This window comes from Sardina pilchardus, chromosome 12, assembly GCF_963854185.1.
Source record: "Sardina pilchardus chromosome 12, fSarPil1.1, whole genome shotgun sequence".
In the NCBI taxonomy this organism is placed as follows: Eukaryota; Metazoa; Chordata; class Actinopteri; order Clupeiformes; family Clupeidae; genus Sardina; species Sardina pilchardus.
The window spans coordinates 11,148,337-11,168,336 of NC_085005.1; the positions used below are offsets into that span (position 1 = coordinate 11,148,337).

Genomic DNA, 20,000 nt, shown 5'->3' on the forward strand with positions numbered 1-20,000 from the left:
GGGAGGGGGCCACACCAAACAGCAAACATCCCAGAATAATTACGGGAACAACCCTGCGCACGTGAGTGTGAAAACCGATCTCTGCTGCCAGGCACCGTTAAAGGAAAAAAAAAACACTCAGTCACGTTCACCAGCAGGATGCGGCAAGAGAGAACCTGAATGTGTGTGTGTGTGTGTGTGTGTGTGTGTGTGTGTGTGCGTGCGCTCCCAAACTGCCTGTCTGAGTCTGTGCTTTTGAGTGTATCTCCCAAGCATGTGTGTCACTATGCCTTGGTGTAAGCAGGACCTATTTATCTATGTCTGTGTGTGTGTGTGCGTGTGTGTGTGTGTGTGTGATTGTCTCCCATGCCATCTCTCTTTCGGTGGAGATCTCAGTGCATGTCTATCTGTCTGTGTTTGTTGCCATGTCTCTTTGTGTGGGTGGGGTGGGTGGGTGTGTGCACGTGGCGTGTGTACAAGCATGTGTGTCTTTTTGTGTGTGTGTGTGTGTGTCTGTGTGTGTGTCTGTGTTCGTGTCTTTGTGTGTGTCTGTGTGTATGTGTGTGTTTTTGAATACATTTCTGTGTATTTGTTTGTGTTTGTCTATGGATGTGTTAGTATTTCTGTGTATGTATATCGAACTCCACGATCGTTTCCACGAAGTGTCCAAGTAGGGCACGTGTTATTGTCAATCTGTATATCTATATTTAAGCCTCAGTATATATTTGTGTGTTTGTGTGTGTGTGAGAGTATACGAGATGGTAGAAAGTGTGTGTGTGTGTGTGTGTGTGTGAGCGCAGTGCTGCGCTGCGCTATGCTGTGCAGGGGCAGGGCTACACTGTGGGGCAGCATGTGGAGTGTGTTTACATGCAGAGCAGTCAGCTGAGCTGCATGGGAGCCAGCCAGCGCTCAGCCCCACCCACTAAACCCAATGTCCTCACTCACTCCTCCCGCCCTCCCTGTTTCTCTCTCTCTCCCTCGCTCTTACTCACTCCCTCACTCCCCCTCCTTCCCTCTCTCCCTCCCTCCCTCTCTCATTCGCTCGCTAGCTCCCTCCCTCTGCCTCCTCCATCTCCCTTTCTTTGTTTTCCTCTCCCTCTCTCCTCTGAGTCTACCGTTCTTTGTTTTCCTTTCCCCCTCTCCGAGTCTACCGTTTCTTTGTTATACTTCTTCTCTGCTCTGCATCTCTGTTCCTCTCTTTTTTTCCTCAAACCAGCCGTCTTCAACCGCCTTCCCCAACGTATACGTTTTATCGGTCTTCAGATTTCAGTCACACACTGGTATTTATGAATGATAACTCTCTGCACCAGACTTCATATCGCTATTTCCCCCCACCCCACCCCACCCCACCGTCCCCCTTCTCTCTCTCTCTCTGGTTTTCTCGGCGCTCTGAAAAATGGTATTTCTGCTCGCTTGATTGGACTTGTATTGGTTTCTTGCAGGCGGCCACGGTGAACCCGAATGACTTCTGACTGCAACCGTCTGCCTCTCTCCCGCCCTCCCTCCCTCCCTCCCTCACATTTCAATCCAGTGAATACTGGGCCATGTCCTTATTTCACCCGCTCTCTTTCTCTCTGTCGCACGTCTCACACACACACACACACACACACACACACACATGCGCGTGCGCAAGCGTACACAAACACACGCTTCTTCAAACACACTCCCTCGCTGGCACTTGCACGCATGCACACACACATACTACTCTCTCTCTCACACACACACACACACACACACACAAGCACACACTTGCTGTCCCAATGCGTACCTCTCTCGGGTTCGTCGCGCCTTGCTCGCTTGCTGGGAGTGAAGCCAAACTCCTCTGCTGAGTAGGGCGACCGTGTCGCTGCCACACTGCAGAGAGGAAACACACACACACACACACACACACACACACACACACACACACAGACACAGAGGAGAAAGTGGAATTATTGGCAGCACAAAAGCCCACAGTCAATCATGTGCTTGGAAAGAAATGATCATCGATTTGCCGGGCAGCAGAAATGGTGTGATGTATTAGAAGTTACAGGAAATCTCCCTCCAAATGAGGAGCTGTGTAATCATTGCCCATTTCCATAAGTAAATTGCACCAAGCGAAGAAGGAGAGCTGAAGAGGGAAGGACGCGAAACGCAGAGATAGAGACTGAACAAAAGAATGAAAAAAAAAACCATACCTTTCGTCTCCCTCCTCCAAGGTAGTTCCCTGTTGTAATGACACAAAGAGAATGAACTGTTAACACCCTGAGGGAGAACATGACGTCATGCTTTAGTGCTTCGTTCACCTGAAGCCCCTGCCAGGAGCCTATTGTTCCTCCAGTGGGGATGCATTCACACAAAGCACAGCTGCTGTCTTACTGTCAACTATACGCTGGTTACAATCGTACACTCATGTACTACAGTTGTTATCATGAGGAATACACTTCCGCAAGGTTGCGACTAAATCCTCTGCGTTTGGTCGCAGGGCTTTGTTTGTAAGCAGCGTCAATCTGCATTTTCCCCACATACGCCAATGCTGGCTAACTTATCTCAGACAAAGCCTGAAACTTGGCAATCCTCGCTGACAGTCGTGTTGACACGGACTGTCTTGGGCACATACATTTCACATTTCTATCACTGATCAGAAGCTGGCTTGAGGCGCCTGAGCAAAGATCTGAAAAACAAAAACTCACATGTCGCTGATTGGTAGCAAAGTGCGCCTCCGGGATGAACAGCACCGGCAGTGTCACCATGTCACTCATGGGTTTGAACACTGTTATGTCAACAGGGTTCAGTTGCACACCGCCTTTACTACCTGCAAAACAAAAGCACGGGATGTTATCAGACAGAGCGGCCGTTGGCTAGAGAAGCAGCACTGCAAGGTGTTTACACGCCGACTCGGCGTCTGAGCAGTTGTTTGTTTTGGATGACAACACGGGAGAAGGAGGCTATTAGTGTCAGAGTCCAGGAACGCAGCTGCAACGCTCTTCAGATGTTTGCACAGACCACTGACCTGCAGCTGAGTTGGAGTTGCCTGTTGTCTGCAATCGTGTGTGTGTCTAAACCCAAATATGTTTGTGTACAGTGATTACTGCCTTGATATTTAGATCACAAAACAATTTGTCTCCAAGTAAATATTGGCATGTTTGTGTTCCAAAATGCCTATATTTACCGGTATTGTGCGCTAGTTATATGCTGCGATTGTCTTTGGATGGATGGATGAGTGCATGATGGATGGATGTGTGACTGTGAATGAATGTGTATTTGTGTATTTTCTTCAGCAAAAACAGCTACCTGTACATCACACTTGCCATGATTAAGTGTGTGTCTATGAAGTGTCCACATGCGCGATTGCGTGTTGTCTTTGGGTAAAACAGCTACCTGTATTTGTGCTGGAACTGTCCTTCCCTATAACTAACAGTTCTATACCACAATACTGGTATATGGAGGCCTGTGTGTCCACATGTGTAACTAAGTGTTGTATTTGGGTAAAACAGCTACTTACACATGTATGAGTGTGTAACTGTGTGTTGTCTTTGGGTAAAGCAGCTACTTACACATGTATGAGTGTGTAATTGTGTGTTGTCTTTGGGTAAAGCACCTACCTGTACATGTACGAGTGTGTAAGTGTGTTGTCTTTGGGTAAAACAGCTACTTATACATGTATGAATGTGTAAGTGTGTTGCCTTTGGGTAAGGCAGCTACTAACACATGTATGAATGTGTAAGTGTGTGTTGTCTTTGGGCAAAACAGCTACAGCTACTGATACATGCATGTGTGTGTGTGTTACCTGTCTTTGTGCTGGCGCTGTCCTGGCCTCGGCCCTTGCGTCTCAGCACCTTGCGTTCCTCGTCGCGGATCTTGCGCTCGGCCCCCTTGTCGCAGAACACCTTGATCTGGCAGTAGGCGCGGTGCAGCGGGAGCTGGTCGCCGTGGTTACTGCAGCTGTAGGTATCAATCTGCAGGTTGAGGGGGAGGCCCTTCACTCCCTTCTGGGGGGAGAAGTCTGTGCTCAGGCAGTTCACGGACACGTAGATCTGATGAAAAACAAGACGGGCAGAAAGAGAAATGGGACAAAAATGTAGACGTTAATTGAAGGAAACAAATGTCAAGGATTTTCATTTTACAAATAGTTCAAATTGCTACATCACACTGTCCTGTACACATTGAATTATTCAATCTTGAGTTTCTGCATTCCTTCTGTTCAACAGGTAGAATTCTCTGAAATGGCCCCTCTCTACCACACAATAACAACTACTGAAAGTAGTTAAGATACTTCTGAAGGTTGAGTCTCCCTCAATTGGTCATTCTGTGTAACTACATTTCTGCACATTATCCCTTAGAAAATGTATGTTGGGCAATGGAATTTTGTGCACAAATCCTTATTATAATTGAGGAAACACTGAAAATATGTTAGAAGAAATGTCAACATTATTGAACAGACGAAGAAGCTGGAAAAGATTATTTAACCAAATATGTATGACTTTTATATTATGTCTAAGTATATGTCTCCCTCTTTTGGTCATTGTATGCTACTGCAGCAAGCATGAACAGCTCTCACGTCATACCTTGATAGCATATTGGAAAGTCAAACATAACAGAAATAGGTCATTTAATGTCTCTATCACAGCCAATGTCTATTTTTTCCTCTTGAATGCCAACTAGACACCTGCTGTCTTCCTTTATTGCTCTTAAATAAGGTGAACACAATTACTAAGCTTCTCCCAAATCACAAACTCACTCTTGGTTCATCCTTGGTGTTCCACGTGAAGGAAATGGCATTGAAGGAAATCTCTTCAATATTGGCCACTGTGTTGACACTCTCCTTGTAGTCAGCTAGGCATTTGGAGAGAGCAGAGAAGAGTTTTAGTTACAACAGTGAAGAGCCAAGAGCCTAATCACATGGGTTCAATTTAAGTGATAATCTTGGAATCGTAGCGACGTTGCCTCACCGATGTCGAGGCAGTGCTGCTTGGCTGAGGGCTGTCTGCTGTGCCAGAACTTCCACGACCTGAGCTGGTCCTCCACATTCTTGTCATGGAACACCACCATCACCACACTCTGAGAGAGAGAGAACACACACACACACACACACACATACTTAGATCACAGTTCATCTACTGTGCTGCAATGACAGGACCATTTCTTAAAAAATCCTAGTGCAGGCAGCCCTCAGATAATTTAAAAACAGCAAATGAGTCCATGGCAAGTTGATGAACATACTGGAGCCAGTGAGCCAGATGGGAGAAATAACATTACATTCTTATATGTTCTATGCCATAGGAGCTGTCACATTTCATTTTAAACACTTTACGTGATCCATCCCTGTCAAACTGCTGGACTCCTCCAGATAAATGAGGTGGTAGAAGTGGGTGAGTTTGTGCTCTACTTACCCGCACTATGGTGTTGGGCGGGAGCCCGCTCTTGCCGTTGCCCCGGCAGCGGAGGCTGATGGGGTAGAAGTGGCCCTTGTTGATGTAGCTCATCACGCCGCTGCTGGTCTTGTGGTACGTGGACCGAGGGGCCTCCAGGGTGTACTCGAACCGGGGACTGAGGAAGAGAAAACGTCTCAGGGTTCACAACTCTAACACCTCATTTACTTCTATGGAGCGATGGTGGAACACATCGTTTGCAGGCCAGAGAGTCGGACTATTCGTAAAATCAACTCATTCTCTACGGCGTGCACTATATGGGGGATAAACACCATAGATATACACTTTACAGGGATAAACACCATAAATATTAACTTTGTATAAATAAACACCATATATTCATTTTATAGGGGAAAGCCATCATAAATATTCACTTTACAGGGATAACCACCATATATTCACTTTATATGATAAACACCATTTATTAATTTTATAGGGGATAGCCACCATAAATATTCACTTTATAGGGATAATCACCATATTCACTTTATGGGGATAACCACCATATATTCACTTTACAGGGATGAACACCATAAATATTCAATTTACAAGGATAACCACCATGTTCACTTTACAGGGATAACCACCATATTCCCTGAAGTGCACTCTGTAGTGAATGGGTGGAAGTTTTGAGCGCAGGGTGAGAAAGTGCACTGTGGGTGTCGGTCTTGGCGGCCTTTACCTGTCCAGCTTGCTGAGGTGAGAGTAGCCCCCAGGAGACACAGACGAGACGTGTGAGTGCAGGTCCTCAGAGTGATAGACAGACTGGCCCTGAGATGCATGAGAAAGAGATCAAAACAAAGAGAGTTTCGTTATGTAAACGCAACGAGGGGGACAGTTTCACTTGCGAGACAGAGATCAAAAGCCTACAGGGCATTAAGAGAACTTCACCAGTACATCCATTGTGAGACTTAAGTATATAACACAATCTAATTATGTTGACATGTGAGCGATATGGACACTGTAATGAATTTAAAAACTGTCTGTACAAATTGAAGACAGGGATGAGTTTGTCTCTAAACTCCAAACACAAATGTTATAAGTGTAGGGGAATAAACGATATGGTGCAAAATGGGAGAATGGGAAACAGGATGGAGTTCCATACCTCCCCTGCGGTCGCGCCGAGTCCCTCTGTGTATGTGGAGTCTGGTGTCTGGGCCTGTGCTCGGAGGCCGAGGGGGCTGTAGCTGGGGCTGAACGCCGCGGACTCGGACCGGGACCCCTGGGCGGCAGGGTCCCCCACGGGCAGCGACTGGGACGCCCCCTCCTGGCTCAGCAGGTACGCGGACGGGATCCCGTGTGGGGAGTCGAAGGGGTGGAAGGCCGAGCCTTTATCCCAGCCGGGGGGGCTGGGGAGGGGGAGGCCGCTGAGAGGAACGGTCCTCAGGGAGGCCATGGTCGGGGTGGGCTTTTGAAAAGACACCATTTCTCTGGAGGAGAAAGAGTGGCACATTCAAATGGGCAGTTTCATCTCAACATTTACTCTTAACCTGTCAACCAGTTAACAAGTGTTCACATTTACTCTTAACCTGTCAACCAGTTAACAAGTGTTCACATTTACTCTTAACCTGTCAACCAGTTAACAAGTGTTCACATTTACTTTTTAACCTGTCAACCACATTCACATTTACTATTAACCTGTCAACCACTTAACAAGTGTTCACATCTACTTTTAACCTGTCAACCAGTTAACAAGTGTTTTCTGTGACAGAAGAAGGAGTTCATGTCTTGGCTCACAGGTGTATCCTATATACAGTAAATCAGGCAGAGTAAATGAAACAGGCCTTACGTTAGATGGCTAGCGCCATCTGCTTCTGCCTTCGCATTTTTGGAGATCTTATCCTTTGGCACCTAAGGAACAGATACGTGATGGCATGGTCAATTGAAACCTTACTTCTCAGTTTTAATCTAAGTAAACAAGGAATGCAATATCAGGATTCTTGTGCTATCTGGAATTTTAAAAACGTAGATCTTCACACGTTGCCACCTATCACTTGCTTATACAGATATGCGTGTTTATTTTTTACATTTTGTATCTTTGTATGCAAGGCCTTTGATCTCTCCCTGTTATCTGAACTTACACAACATCCAAGGCTATCAGAGAGCAACCGTTAGTTACCATGGCATCACAGATCCACCCTTACCTTGTAGTAGTCATAGAGAAAGCTGAGGGCAGCTGCACTGTCCTCGTCCCCATTGATGCTCATCATGGCTTTGGACGCGGCCGTTAGCGGATTCTCCAGGAAGGACCTCCAGGCGTCATCCTCGTCCACCAACCCCTGCTGCCGCTGGGCCACGCAGGCCGGAGACTCCCCGTGGAGCACCAGCACCGTCCTCTCTCTGGGGGACAGGGCACACATGAGTATGGTGTAGTCTAGTTAGCTGTAGTGGGTATGCTGTGGTGTAGTCTAGTTAGCTGTAGTGGGTATGCTGTGGTGTAGTCTAGTTAGCTGTAGTGGGTATGCTGTGGTGTAGTCTAGTTAGCTGTAGTGGGTATGCTGTGATGTAGTCTAGTTAGTTGTAGTGGTCAATCCCAAATGTTAATACCTATCCTTGCCTATTTGAAGTGGGTATACTGAGATGGTGATGCTTGTTTAAGTGTGTACTGCGTCGTCCTGCGTATCACGTTGACTTCACCACTGTGGGCCATAGCAAACAATATGTATGTTTATTCATTATTTTGGCAGAAGCTTTTATCCAAAGCGACTTTTAAGCTTTTATCCAAAGAGCAAGGGAGCAATATTCGTGCTGCAGTGCAGAACTGTGTGGTCGTGAAACGGAATGTAGTTTTAGTTTTAGAGGGTTTTTCCTGAAGTAATGTAACACCAGCCATTTCATTAGCATGTGCCCATATAACACTTCCTTTTGCCTGGTATGTGCTGCTGCTTCTGAGATGCGGAAGAGTGCTGTGTGATGACAAGTGTCTTCAGACACAAGCCCCTACGCACCCTGCTTACACGTTAAACACCAGCCTGGCCCCCAGGCCAATGCCTGCATCTAAACACACACAGCTATTTACACAACAGATACACATTTGTCTTCAAAAAGACACTCTAAAGAACTGCAATAAAAGATGTCAAGAAGTTATTTGCCTATATAATTGTCAGCATTTTGGCATCAACAGTCATTCGGTGAAGACCTAACTGCTGAACTATGGCAACGTTTTTCTACATGTAAGATGTATGTAAGAGCTGAAGGTCTTGTCACTGGCAGGATGCAGGTCCTGCTCAACCGGAGTTACAGGTCTGGAGGATGACTCAAGATGAGTTAGGCCAACCTGTCATCATTACACTGTCAACTGTTTTATTCCAGAAACTGTCTTGTGAGAGGATGAGTAATGGAATGGGTTTCCCGGTTGATTTTCTCCTTTGACTGTGATATATTATTTCTTCCAATACAAAGAAAGCGGTTTGCCTCCCATTAAATGTTTTAACTTGTTTAAGCTTGTTTTTTTTAGCTTGTTTAAGAAACTATATAACTCCAACGCTCAACAATTTACAAGGCAAAACTGTATCCAAACAGTGTGGTGACATATGTCTATTAGCCTGCTTAAAAATTCAGCAGACAAGGGGGTGGAATTTCTGTTGTAGCACTAATGGCAGACTGATGTGACAACATGGGAAAACAATAAAGGCTACTGTTATCACAGTAATATGAAAAGAAAGAAAACCCCTTGGAAGATATTCGCCCTATTTGACCAAAGTGGCTTATAGGTCTACATGCAACACATATATGTTTTGTAAATAAATAAACGCATTTCTATGCCAAAAATAATAGCACATAGAGTCGGATTTATAACTACGACCACTATGTCAGCATGAGCTGTTCAATTAAATACATTTTGCATTAGGCCTACGTTAACAAAGTCGTCTACCAAATCCATTGGGTCACCTACATAAAATCCTATCAAGTCCATAAGGCACATATCTGCACATATCAACACGTGAGGCTTGTCACACGTCAGTGACCTAAACTAAACTTACTTGCTATGCTCCTGTGTCATCTTCTGTCGGAACCGGACTTTCTCGTTCGCGCTGTAAATCCAACCAGTCCTCGCAAATAGAGAACACCAAACGTGAATCCAATTTTGGATGCGGGCAGACGCTACAGTAAATACTGTTCTTCCAAAACGGGTTGAGGTGGCTTTTTCACCTTCCAACAACTTTTGAGTGGAGAGGTTACCTTTACCTGTGATTCAAGGGATGGCTAGATATATTGTGGGCGGGGTTTCGGAGTAATTTGCATGCAAATCGAGAGCGGAGTCTGGTAGTCGAAATCGCGCCAAAGTGATGGGGGTGGGGAAGAATCTTAAGACTCAGCATTGGTATCTACACACACACACAAGGGCTTCAGGCCAAATTGCATTTTTCCCCGTTATTTTTACTGGATATTGGAATGTTAAAAATAGTAGGCTAGACGGAACAAAATAATGAGCCTCTTATTATCTGTTTGTAGACAATTTATTCTCTAATCAATAGGCTACGATAAAAGCATCAGCCAACGCAGATGGGCCAACTTGTCAAATCGTAGGAACAAACATGTTTTATTGCAGCCACTGGCTACCGCCGGTACTGTTGTGAAAGGGCGTTAACACCAGTTTCAACGGGCGGTTAGAGCTTCAGATTCGACCAACCCAAAACCAATTAAAGGGGAGTGAGAGGTAGAGGCACCAGGAGGGACTTTCAGGCGAACATGACAAAAGAGTATATCAATGTGATATTAACAGTTCTCTCATATGAATACTGTTTTGTATTTATAATGGCGTGAACATATGGTGGAGGTAGGCTAAATTAGTACTACTCAAATACATAGTCTATGTAAGGTTCAGATGTTGATGTTTTTTTTATGTGATTATTAGTTCCTCTGTTTGCAAACTGAGTACATATCACATATGGTAAAACACTTTGATAAATACTGAAATTATATGAGGACCAAAGTGCTAGGAAGGATAATAGTCCTCCAGAGTTTAAAGCAGGCACTCTATGTGATATTACCCTTAATAAAATCGAAAACATATCAGGCCTGAACGATCATGCATGTCAACAGATGAACATGACCCAATCTCTTAAAAATACAGCCAATGAAGTTGACAGAAGTTGACACAGAAAAGGTGTCTAGTCCCTGCACATTCCATGCACATTACTCCCGTGTTGACACAGAAAAGGTGTCCAGTCCCTGCACATCTCGTGCACCTTCCCCACACAGAAAAGGTGTCCAGTCCCTGCACATTTCGTGCACCTTCCCCACACAGAAAAGGTGTCCAGTTCCCTGCACATTTCGTGCACGTTCACGTCAACTATGACACCTTCCTCTTCTTCCAGTTGTCTTTGGTCACATGTGCTTCCCCACCTGTCGCTTTCTTGTTTTGCTTGAGCCGCGGGCCCTTGGTAAACCGCTGCTCCACCCTGAGCACCTCCAGGTGCATGCAGGCCGGCGGCACCCGCAGCAGGAAGGAGAAGAGCTCCAGCAGCCACACGTACATCCTGGGCAGCGTGGGCTCCACCTCAGCATAATGGTTCTTGCATGGCCTGGTGGAGACGGGGACCAGGCAGAGGCACAGAACAGAGCATAATGTAACATACTGTAAAAATACTGTATTTATTCTTATGAATACTGTCCTTAATTCTATTCGTACTGTTCTGTATTTTATTTTTATTATTATTATTCTTTTTGTGTTATTGTTGAGTGTTGTACTTTGAGAGCAGTAAAAAGGACAAAAAAGTCCGCACACTAAAGCTCCAATATTATTTATTTTTATTCACCACATGTGACGTTTCGGGACACACTGCCCTTCCTCAGACATGACATCAGACATGTCTGAGGAAGGGCAGTGTGTCCCGAAACGTCACATGTGATGAATAAAAATAAATAATATTGGAGCTTTAGTGTGCAGACTTTTTTGTCCTTTTTACTGTTGCTTTTTTGAGTCCAGCACCTACTTTTAAATATTCAGATGTGCGCACCCGCTTCTACACTATTGTACTTTGAGAGCAACAATTAACCGGAGTCAAATTCCTTGTTTGTTTACGCAAACCTGGCCAATAAAGCTGATTCTGATTCTGCTTCTAAAGTCAAGAATTGCTCACCTCCTCTCCTCACACTTATAACAACCTGATAGGGACCACACAGTTTGTGTTGTTTCTTCTTTAATTTGTTAAACAATGATTGTTGAAAATAATGCAACTTGCATTGAAAAAGTGAAAAGGGTTGTCTATAGCCTCTGGAACATGCACCATCTGAAATGGTTTCAGGTCAGGATACCTTTCATAGTTTTATGCTTAAGGATTCCCCAGTGGAATACATGCTTATTAATATGTTTATACATTATATTATAGGTTTATAATGTCTTTAGTACCTGGAATATTTGCATCCCTGTTTGCTTTTTTGGGGTGAGGTGATAATGGCACCTGTACAGACCAGACTCACCCCCCTTAAAGGAATAGTTCGGAATTTTGGACATAGGACCTCATTTCCAACTTTACCGAGGTGGTATAGGTCGGTGGAGACCGTTTTTATCGCGTTTAGCCCCTTCCTTCAGTTGCAGCGTCCCCCTTTGCTAACGCTGGTTTTGAGCTAACACATTTCTACGGTAACATCAGTCTGACATCAACAACAGTCTTACTCACTCCACCGCACACCCGAGACAAGTCAATTAAATCGTCGGACTATTGATATACATGTCCGTGTTGATAGAATAATTTTAGAAATAAAACTAACCTTGCAACTCAATGATTTATTACATTTTGAGGGACTAGTTTCTCAATATCAATCCGCCACTGCCATACAGGGAACAAAGTAGGCTATTGCAATGCGATGCAAGGTTCGTTTTATTTCTAACATGGTTCTATCAACACTAGGCATGTGCATCGATAGTCTGACGTTAAAATGTATTTGTTTCGGGTGTTCTGTGGAGTGTTTTCAGTGGCAGGCTGGATGTTACCGTTGACTTGCGTTATCTTGGCACCAGATTAGCACGAGATGAACGCTGCAACTCATAGGAAGGGCAGAAATTCACTGAAAATGGTCTTCACCGACCTATATCACCCAGACTGAGTTGGAAATGAGGTCCTATGTCAAAAATTCTGAACTATTGCTTTAATTCTACCTTTAGTGTTTTTTGGCCAAAGAATCAGGTTGACACAGAATGACATGAACATATATATTAAAGAAATGATAAACTCTATAGATCTCTATAGAATATGAGAGCAGCGCAACATTGCGGTCTTACTTTTTAGCACGACTGGACATAAATGGATGCCAGTATTTCTGATTGGCAGTGGTGTAGGCTTCCTGCTCCTTCTTCATGACATGGTTCAGTTTGGTCTGATGGAAGCTCGGGCCATCAGAGTCCTCCCTTACCCCCCAGCGGAAGATGAAACTGGAGGGTTTGGAGAGCAGCGTGTCTGGGGAGGGTCCTGAAAGATTCTGGAAGCTCTTCTGCAGATGTTCCGCCACCCCTTGGAAGAGCAGTAGGGAAAAGCGGATGGGATGTTATCCAGCTTGCAGCACAGGACAATTGCAGTGACAGAAAAAAAATACTTTAAGATTTAAGTCCAAGGTGCCATAGATTCTACCGTAATTTCCCAACTAATAGCCGTGACTATGGTATATGGTATTAATATGGTTCTGTTTATTTTAATTTGCATAAAACACTGTCCTGCGGCTTATACACAATGCAGCTAATAAACAGGAAATTCAAATTACTGTAGTAGGAAATATGGCTTATGGCTGCACTGTAATACACTTAGAATAGACCAAGCTACTTGATAAACCCATTCATTTAAAACTAGCTTTAAAAGGTGCAGTCAGGGATTTTATGCAATTTTTGCAATTTTTGTCACATTCAGCAGTCATCTTCTCATGACTGCTAGCTGCCAATTCTGTGATTACACTGTAAAAATCGCTCTGTCTCTGAAGGCAGCCCAGGTTCTGAGAACTGGAAAGACGCAAAGTGGGGGCAGCCTGTCTCCTAACAAAAACAAAATCCTGCCTGGAATTTCTCATGGAAATACTGAAGGTTGGGGTGAACTGCCTCTCTGGTGTATTTAGTTTGGTCCTCGTTTAAAATATTATGTATATATGTTTGCACAAAAGCACCTGATGAATGTAAACATAAACATGAACCCAAAACAAACACAACTTCTTGCAAAATCACTGACTGCGCCTTTAATATGAGGAGGATACACCAAGTCATTGAGATGATCGGAACAGTATCTGTCTTGACTAAACACCACTTACGTCTTCTCTTCAGATTCACAGTTCTTTCTTTCTTGCGGAAAACCATGGCTTTGGAAGACTTCCACATCTGACTAAAAGACCAAAACAAACAGAATGAACAGAAAACAGACTTCAGCTGGAGTTGAGGCCATCGATCAGTCCTTCACAGGCAAGTGGAAAAGATGATGAGAAGATTACGAGGACTATGAAATTACTGATTTCCATTACCTTATTGTTTGTTGCTCTTCTCTCTCTTTAGCTTTCTCGAAGGCTTTTAGCACAGTCTCGTACCACCACGCCAAGCTAAAGAGGCCTGGGAAGAGAGAGAGAGGAAAAGGTTTCTGAGCACATCACATTGGCACTGAGATATCAGGTATGAGTGACTGACAATTATAGAAAATGATCTCCAAATACCTGAACCTGGAACGTCGTTATTATGGTGTTTGGCTTTTTCAGAGAATTTCCTGAAAAAAACAAAGTTTATGTGATGTTTAATTTTTTTAAATTCTCTCTTGCGAGGAAAATAAACGAAACGAGCGAACAAACAAAACATCTTCAATCTTAATGCGAATGAGGAGGTGCACCTCAGTGACTGGCAAGAAACTGAGGTTTTCACTTTTTATTTATCTGTTATTGAAAACGCTGTCAGCGGATATTTGTAACAAGGGAGCTACACCAGGCGCGTAACTGAAGCTTTCCGTTCGTGTCCATTTTAGATCTGGTCTATTTTTTTCGAATGTACGCGCCACTGTCGCGTCTGACCCATCATGCCTTGCTTACCACTCCTTGTTGTCGTTGATCCTGAAGAGCAGCTTCATGGAGACAATGATGAGGGCACAGGCTAGGAGCTCGTAGCTGACGGGCGAATTCCTCTGAGCCATGCTCGCGGGGTCAAAGGTCAGTGCCCCCACCTTCCCCAGGCCCGATCGGTGCATCACCTCGCACACCCAGTGGTGCAGCTCATCTGCACAGGAGATACGACAAACAAGGCGTGAACAGAACATGAGAGAGCAATGTGGACGGAGCAGATCAAACTAAAGAGACAGTGCAGGGGACAAAGATGAAGAAAAAGAAAGGACCTCAAACAAAAAAAATAATAATAAAAAAAATAAGACAAAGATAAGAATCACAGAAAAACACACAGAGACATAAGTCCATTCGACACACGGAGACACTCAGACAGGAGACGTCCAGCGGGGAGGTCTCCCCGAGGTACCCACCGGGGAGGTTGGCCTCAGTGAGGTAGCGGAGGCTGAGGAGGCCGGGGTGCAGCAGGCACTGGTCACTGACGGAGGGGAAGGAGGGGAGGTCCATCACTCTGGCCAGGAGCTGCGCCTCCTCCTGCACTCGCCGATAGGACGGGATGGACTACGGAGGAGACGGCACACACACACACACACACACACACACACACACACACACACACACACACACAAGATAATGGACATGTGCATACATTTTAGCATCTTAACATAAACATAGTTGAATTCTGAAGCTTTAAATACATGCACAGTCATGGAGCAGTGTGCAGTACAGTCATCTACTCTCCTACCAGAACACGAAATTGCGCACGCGCACACACACACACACACACACACAGGGATAAAAAGCTCATGAGAACCACATGCGTGACACACTCACATGACACACAAACATATCCTACATGAACGCTTCATTATTGTCAACTATTCCTATTCTGCTCAAGTACATCCATGTCCTGAAGACATGTTCTAACCTAAAGAATGCACACAAGTAATCCATAACAGGAGGACAACGGCAGGCATTCTACTAGCGATGCTATGCTACACGGCAAGTCTTATTTCTTAAAGGGATGGTTCGGAGTAAGTTCACCGAACATTGGTCGAGTTAGCGCTATCAGCCCAAATGGCTTAGTGCAGGCACTAGTGGAACCAATGGTGTATTTTGTGAATTACTGTACCCCACTAGTCCAAACCATCCCTTTAAGAAAGTGGCATACTCCTCCGTGGACATTTACGCACTGTCACACATGTTGGGAAGCACGCGACACCCCTCGCATAATGCTGCGCTGATGCAGCAATTCTCGTCACACACCCCGGCGACCCCACGTACGTGAGGGACACAGAGGCACGACTATAGTTGGGCTCTTAGTGCACTACATTCTAATGAACCACACAGACTGCAACAAAAACAACATTTGAGTTTACAAATCAATCTGTGCTTTCCAGTGGATCTTTCCAAGAATCTGGAATGACTGGAATGTCTGCAGGAAGATATTTGCATTAGGGGGGGGGGGGGCAAACTGGATTTTCCACAACAGGAATTTGAATACTGAGCTACAGAGGGATCAGCCCCTCCACACTAGAGCCGGTGGGTCTGAGTGACAGCAGGAGATCAGAAGAGACGATAGGCAGGTGAAGGGGACAGGAAGAGGAGGCACATTCCCTCCCTTCCTTCCTCGTTCCTCGTCCTCACTGATCTACATAAAGAATGATGGGGCGGCAACAATGGGATAGTCTATCCAGTGTTAGTTATAGATCAGTGGGAACGAGCCTGGAGGACCGAGCATGGAGGATCGAGGAGGGATGTTGAGAGACACCCCGTGTCCTAACAGGATCTGTGTGAGCGACATTCAATGTTGTCTGTCTACACTGAATCCGTTAAATATGTCCTTCTACTGCGTCATATTTCTCATTCAAAACAACAGAGTAAAGAGTAAAGTGAGCGACAGAAAGAAAATAGAAACCGGGTGTCCAACAAAAGTTCTCTCAAAACGCCAAGTTGCAGCGCGTCCGGTTATCAGGGGAATCGGAAGACAGTCAAAATATGTTTACTAAATTCTAAGTTGCTGCTTCACTGAAACATGTCAGAGAATCTAAAGACCCATGTGAAATGTCTTCTATTTGACATTACACAAATAAATATACCTACAACAGTAATTAATAATGAGCGGACATGATATTACTGTTCATGCTTTGCTGATTTTATGTGTTAAATGTCCAGCTGAAGCACTTGTAAGGTAAGGTGGCGGAAGGCAGTGGGGGGAAGGCTGGTAACATCTCAGTTTTTTTTACGAGGGCATCTAGGTGTATGGAGTGATTTTTCACTCTGGAACTTGAGAAAATGCTTCACATACTCTGACATTTAGACCAAAGTAAACTGCCCCAGGATGCAGATCTTGGCCACAGGGGGAAGAGTCCAGTTAAGCACCACAGATACAGGCACAGTAGTAATAGACAGCTCTTACCTGCACATTGAAGATGTGTGCATCTTTGCCAAACAGTTTAATCTCTTCAGGAAACACATCATGGATATGAAGGTATGGGATATGCTTTTGAAACACAAATCTGCATTAAGAAATGGGTAAACACACACACACACACACAGTCAATTCAAAGAATCTGATACCCATGTATAAACAGTGACAAATAAGCAGACACACACACACACACACACGTACACACGTACACACGTACACACGTACACACGTACACACGTACACACACACACACACACACACACACACACACACCTCAGCAGGTCGGCCAGCGTTACGGCCTCTCGCACCCACAGCAGTGCCAGGTGGCACAGTGCCAGTGTTCTGGGCATGCTCATCAGGTGGTGGCTCTTCCGGTGGCGACGGTTGAGGTAGCCAGCGGCATCCACCGAGCCGCACCATAACGATGCCGAAGCCTCGTCATCACTAGAGACGCCTGCAAAGGGTCACAAAAGGACAGCAAATCACGTCACACCACAAATCAAGTCCTTTTTTTTGGTTTTAGAACACCCTGAATTTCTTTTTTTTTTCGTTCTATGCCTTTATTGACAGTGACAGTGGAGAGTGACAGGAAGTGAATGGGAGAGAGAGTGGGGATGGGATCCGGACAGGACCACGGGGCGGGAATCGAACCCGGGTCACCGGTGTGCGATGCAAATATACTTTTTGGGCTTTTATTCATAGGACGAGTGAGACAGGAAGCAAGTGGGAGAGAGAGATGGGGTGAAATCGGGAAATGGCTGTAGGTCGGATTCGAACCCGGGTCCCCGTGGGCACTCAGCATGGGGATGGCATGAGTGCTCCCGTACTTTCTGAATCTTGACATTTTTTCTGGGGGGCAGTACCAGGTGAGTTCTTTTATTTTACAGTTTCACCATAACGGTTCAATTGTTTTCACTGAAAATTTATAAATGTAGATAGGAATTGTATTCAACCAAAGGACAACCATGTCAAAGTTATCATAATCGTTCACTGTGCATACGTTACTTCAGGTGGAGAGTGTAAAGTTAAAGGACCACAGCTATGCACACACAGAGGCATTTAGCGCCTGGGGCACACTCCTCCTACTAAATTGTCACTCTATGTTGATTTGCATATTCCTGCCACCACTGATGGAATTGTGGCTGGTAAAGTTACAATGATAACGTCATTGTTGAAGCATCAGTTTTTTTTGTTTTTTTTTTTGTTTTTTTAAGTATATTTTTTGGGCTTTTGTGCCTTTAATTTTGACAGGACAGTAGAGAGAGACAGGAAGTGAATGGGTGAGAGAGTCGGGGTGGGATCCGGAAAGGACCACGGGGCGGGAATCGAACCCGGGTCGCCGGCGTGCGGTGCAGGCTATGGGTGCAGGTGCCCCAGCCAGTTGCGCCACAGCTGGGGCCTTTTTTTTTTTTTTTTTTTAATGAAATGCACAGGGGATAACTGTGGGCAGTGGTAGCGTAGTGGTTAAGGAGCTGGGCTACCATGCAGTAGCCTGTAAAGTTGTGGGTTAAATTCCTACCTTCCACCATTGTGCCCTTGAGCAAGGCACTTAACCCCAAGTAAATGTAAATGACACATGTAAGTCGCTTTGGATGGAAGCGTCTGCTAAATGAATAAGCATAATGTAAATGTAAAGAATTGTTGGCATGAAGGCCCCAGGACCAGAGGTGGAAAAATCCAGTTTCAGTGAGTAGAAGTCCTGCCACATATCATCTGATTCTAATCAGCACAACTCTTCTAGCTAAATGCACAGGTAGAACCAATACATGATTGGACTTATACTCTCTGAAGCTGAAGTTTTCCACCTCTGCCCAGGACCAACACCAGACAGCTTGGTTGTGTATTGTCGTACCAGCACTCGCCCCCAGGCTCAGTTCACTCGCCTGGCCAATGCTTGGCCCACTGCGCCCAGACCCGTCACTCAGAGCCTCGGACTCGACAGCAGAGTCCGAGTCCACATCCTGACGTGGATTCTGGAAACACAAGGAATGCTGGGTCACAAAATGTCACTAACATGTCATACCATGCAGCATTGTTATGGGAATGTCCTCGAACACTGTCGTCTGGATCATTCACATAAATTGATATTAGAATATTTCTGTCAGCGACAATGCCAGTGGTGATGGATGAAAAGACGTAAAAATGATTGAAGATTGTTTTTTTGTGCAAAAACAGAACTGTGTACTCTGGAACCTGTTTAGGCTCTTCTTGACAACACCATTAAATCTGTACCATTGCAAAATGTAATGGTCAGTCTTCTCTTATTTTCATGTATAGAACAAATTTCACTCACTGCAGATATTCTCCTGAGAGAAATTGGGTTGTCTGTATATGCTTGCTTGGTTTTCTGAAGGTATCTGCGCCAGAAATGGCACAAAACATCATTCTTGAGGGCAGAAAAAAAGGCTGTTCAGCTCATCACTAATGTCTTTTCAATATTTCTAGACAATAATAGTAGCAATTTACTTCATTAGTACACTAAAACATTTTAGTACAATTTACTTGTGTCTTATAGTAGGCCTATATATCTGTAGCCTATTTATCCAAACCAATCCAATGTAATCTTGAACATATGTTCCATGGCAGACAAACCTTAAACTGTGGACAGACTCCTAAAGCCAGCAAGGCATCAGCTTGGTGCATGAGGACAAACTGAAAGCCCTCAATGATCATCCAGTCTTTCCCAAGCACTGCAGGCAGACGGGTAAAGAGAGGTAGTCTTTGATTAGTAAATGGCTCCTCAGATATAGCCTACTGGGCTAGTAAACATAGGGTTTCAACAGGTGATATGAGCCCAGAGGTCATGTTCATCGTCAGGTGTGGATAATGGTCAGCCAGTTCAGGGCACAAACCTTTTTCATTCTTTTTTAATGCCTTTCGCGAGAGGGTAGTAATACGACTGCTGCTGGACAACACGTCGGTTAAATCTTCAACCTCTCTCACTCTCTACGGGAAGCATACATTACATTAAACAGTGTGCATTTGTCAAGTGGGCTACTCGATTTTGGCGGAGAAGTTGTATTTTTGCCCTGATTTTCTTTCATACAATGTACAATGTGAAGTCAATCCATTCTCACTTCGATTATATTGTGGCAGGACCTGCAGTAGAACTGCCCAGCATCGGAGACACCCCAGTCCACGGCGGAGCATCGTTC

General features: G+C 44.8%; 2 protein-coding genes across 3 annotated transcripts in view; both read right to left on the bottom strand.

Annotated features, from left to right (window-relative positions):
* The window catches only part of LOC134098009 (grainyhead-like protein 1 homolog), a 12,534-nt gene extending 2,954 nt beyond the window's left edge, over nucleotides 1–9,580 (bottom strand). Inside the window, exons 1-12 of the mRNA XM_062550958.1 lie at nucleotides 9,374–9,580; nucleotides 7,535–7,730; nucleotides 7,180–7,241; nucleotides 6,496–6,820; nucleotides 6,073–6,161; nucleotides 5,352–5,508; nucleotides 4,911–5,019; nucleotides 4,700–4,794; nucleotides 3,749–3,995; nucleotides 2,652–2,773; nucleotides 2,157–2,185; nucleotides 1,748–1,833 (exon numbers count right to left, since the gene is read on the bottom strand). Of these exons, the coding sequence (XP_062406942.1) occupies nucleotides 1,748–1,833; nucleotides 2,157–2,185; nucleotides 2,652–2,773; nucleotides 3,749–3,995; nucleotides 4,700–4,794; nucleotides 4,911–5,019; nucleotides 5,352–5,508; nucleotides 6,073–6,161; nucleotides 6,496–6,820; nucleotides 7,180–7,241; nucleotides 7,535–7,730; nucleotides 9,374–9,393 (1,537 nt within the window). The 5' untranslated portion in view covers nucleotides 9,394–9,580. The remainder of the gene's footprint in view (nucleotides 1–1,747; nucleotides 1,834–2,156; nucleotides 2,186–2,651; nucleotides 2,774–3,748; nucleotides 3,996–4,699; nucleotides 4,795–4,910; nucleotides 5,020–5,351; nucleotides 5,509–6,072; nucleotides 6,162–6,495; nucleotides 6,821–7,179; nucleotides 7,242–7,534; nucleotides 7,731–9,373) is intronic.
* Nucleotides 9,581–9,833: 253 nt separating this feature from the next.
* The window catches only part of taf1b (TATA box binding protein (Tbp)-associated factor, RNA polymerase I, B), a 10,474-nt gene continuing 307 nt past the window's right edge, over nucleotides 9,834–20,000 (bottom strand). Inside the window, exons 2-16 of one of the 2 annotated variants that reach the window (XM_062550960.1) lie at nucleotides 19,923–20,000; nucleotides 19,698–19,791; nucleotides 19,438–19,535; nucleotides 19,139–19,231; nucleotides 18,698–18,818; nucleotides 17,119–17,299; nucleotides 16,834–16,933; nucleotides 14,828–14,975; nucleotides 14,388–14,571; nucleotides 14,022–14,071; nucleotides 13,836–13,920; nucleotides 13,629–13,699; nucleotides 12,619–12,847; nucleotides 10,676–10,918; nucleotides 9,834–10,628 (exon numbers count right to left, since the gene is read on the bottom strand). The exon at nucleotides 19,923–20,000 is cut by the window's right edge and continues 21 nt beyond it. In XM_062550960.1, the coding sequence (XP_062406944.1) occupies nucleotides 10,687–10,918; nucleotides 12,619–12,847; nucleotides 13,629–13,699; nucleotides 13,836–13,920; nucleotides 14,022–14,071; nucleotides 14,388–14,571; nucleotides 14,828–14,975; nucleotides 16,834–16,933; nucleotides 17,119–17,299; nucleotides 18,698–18,818; nucleotides 19,139–19,231; nucleotides 19,438–19,535; nucleotides 19,698–19,791; nucleotides 19,923–20,000 (1,764 nt within the window). In that variant the 3' untranslated portion in view covers nucleotides 9,834–10,628; nucleotides 10,676–10,686. Of the gene's footprint in view, nucleotides 10,919–12,618; nucleotides 12,848–13,628; nucleotides 13,700–13,835; nucleotides 13,921–14,021; nucleotides 14,072–14,387; nucleotides 14,572–14,827; nucleotides 14,976–16,833; nucleotides 16,934–17,118; nucleotides 17,300–18,697; nucleotides 18,819–19,138; nucleotides 19,232–19,437; nucleotides 19,536–19,697; nucleotides 19,792–19,922 lie in introns of both variants that reach the window. The other variant, XM_062550959.1, reaches the window with a different exon arrangement.